The sequence below is a fragment of the Betta splendens genome, chromosome 2 (genome assembly GCF_900634795.4).
Source record: "Betta splendens chromosome 2, fBetSpl5.4, whole genome shotgun sequence".
In the NCBI taxonomy this organism is placed as follows: domain Eukaryota; kingdom Metazoa; phylum Chordata; class Actinopteri; order Anabantiformes; family Osphronemidae; genus Betta; species Betta splendens.
In genome coordinates this window covers 26,473,512-26,475,438 of record NC_040882.2, presented here as the reverse complement: position 1 = coordinate 26,475,438, position 1,927 = coordinate 26,473,512, and the positions used below count along the sequence as shown (strand labels likewise).

General features: G+C 49.8%; 1 protein-coding gene across 3 annotated transcripts in view; it reads right to left on the bottom strand.

The window, feature by feature from the left end:
- Positions 1-136: 136 nt before the first annotated feature.
- Positions 137-1,927, bottom strand: part of LOC121202672 (CD209 antigen-like protein E) — a 28,770-nt gene continuing 26,979 nt past the window's right edge. For 2 of the 3 annotated variants that reach the window (XM_041073409.2, XM_041073407.2), the window contains exons 4-8: positions 1,736-1,834; positions 1,472-1,555; positions 1,243-1,367; positions 882-982; positions 448-781 (exon numbers count right to left, since the gene is read on the bottom strand). In XM_041073409.2, the coding sequence (XP_040929343.2) occupies positions 625-781; positions 882-982; positions 1,243-1,367; positions 1,472-1,555; positions 1,736-1,834 (566 nt within the window). In that variant the 3' untranslated portion in view covers positions 448-624. Of the gene's footprint in view, positions 420-447; positions 782-881; positions 983-1,242; positions 1,368-1,471; positions 1,556-1,735; positions 1,835-1,927 lie in introns of those variants that run through there. The other variant, XM_041073411.2, reaches the window with a different exon arrangement.

The window sequence follows — 1,927 nt, the reverse complement described above, 5'->3', positions numbered from 1 at the left end:
TACTTGATTGGAAAGTTTATTCTTAATAATCAAAAGACCTGACAGCGTTGTGGTGAATGAGGAGCTGGACTGGAACCATAACAACCATTAGAAATAGTAACACAAGGCGAAAGTACACAAAGTCCTGAAGTCTTACTTCAAAGCACAGAAGTATTATAATTGAAGCTCGTTGAGTGTGTTCCTCAGTGGACGGACATAAAAACAGCTCCTCAATAACCTTTGCTGATCAGATATAATGTCACCAATACCTCAAAAAGGAAACCGTTGGGAGATAAGGAACCGGATCTGGAACCAGTGAGTGGGTGAAACCTACACTGACAGATATCAGCTGTGGCTTTGTGTCATGCTCTCCCTGCTCTGCTGCTGCTGAGCCACAGTCCAGATGTTCCACAGCTGGAATCCACTCTGTGTCAGACCAGCTGTTTGTCAATGAGGAAACAGGCTGAACTTAGTTTCCATTTGTTTATATTGTGCTTTTATTCATGTAAACTGACACAGTTAAACCACAGTAACGTCCTCCACTGACTGATATCAGACACATGAACATTTAGTGACAGTCTCATTCTGTCATTAACACATTCACCTACAGTGAGCACTGAGTGTTGACCTCTGTCCTTCAAACCACTAGAAGAGGTCTGAAGTCAGCGTCCTTTCACAGATGCAGAACTTTTTCTGGCTGCACGAGGCGCCGTTCCAGTTTCTTGTCGCGTCTCCGGTCGTTATTTCTGCACAGTCTTCATCTACGTGTGAGTCTGCGTTTGGCTGCGACTCCATCCAGTACCTGCATCAAACAACACAAAGCGTCAACGTCTCATTAAGTCTGACTTCATTTTGCAGCCTCGTTGGGACTGAATCCCTGGATCTGAGAGAAGGGAACGAACTGTGTGCCCAGCGGCGTCCCGTCCACCCATGTCCACTGGCCCTCGTCCTCCCTGGCGCTCAGTCCGATCCACGCGGGCCTTTGGAAGCTGCTGACCAACTCCTGGACAGAGGAGGCGTGTTCAGACGCACAGCGTGTCCAGGCGGAGCCGCGCACACACACACACACACGCACGCACACACGCACGCACGCACACAGACACACGCACGCACACACACACACGCACACACGCACACATGCACGCACGCACGCACGCACACAGACACACACACACACACGCAAGCACATCACCCAACACAGACACCATCACACACACACACACACACACACACACACACACACACACACACACACACACACACCTGCTCTGCGTGGCTGCCGATGACGACCAGCGCGGCGTTTCTCTGCTCGCAGTAGGTGCTGCTCTGCATCCAGCTCTGCTGCTCCGGAGACGTGAAGTAGTAACTGCCGCTGAAGTAGACGCAGCCTGAACACATTCACACACAGCAGCAGCGTGAGTGTGATGGAGACGGAACACAGCAGACGAACCTGCCGTCAGAGGCCAAGGAGCGATGGAACCAGAACCAGAACCTGCGGCAGCGGCGGTTTGGAGCAGATCATCTTTGACCATCAAGGTGCTGCAACTGGTTTCTGAAGATTCCATCAACGCACGCTCTGCAAAAACACAGGAAGCTCTGACTGATAGCAGCTTAAACGCGAGTCAGCAGATTTACAGATAAAATATAACTATAACGTATAAACATACAAAAACAAACATGGAGCTGATAAAAAACACATCTGGTCAAATGAAGACTTTCTAAACACAGAACTGAGTAACTGATGATGCTCTGTTACCATGACGACCACCATCAGCCTCTTTGACCGCGTGTCCAGCGTCTGTGAAGGCTGGATTCAGCACCATTTGCGTCAAGGTCTTTATCTTCAGCTCGGCCTCTGTTTGACCATGAACAGGAGACCAACACACAGAGTCATCGAGCGCTACATCACACACGTCACAGATTAAACTGGCTGCTGCTGAGCTGAGAG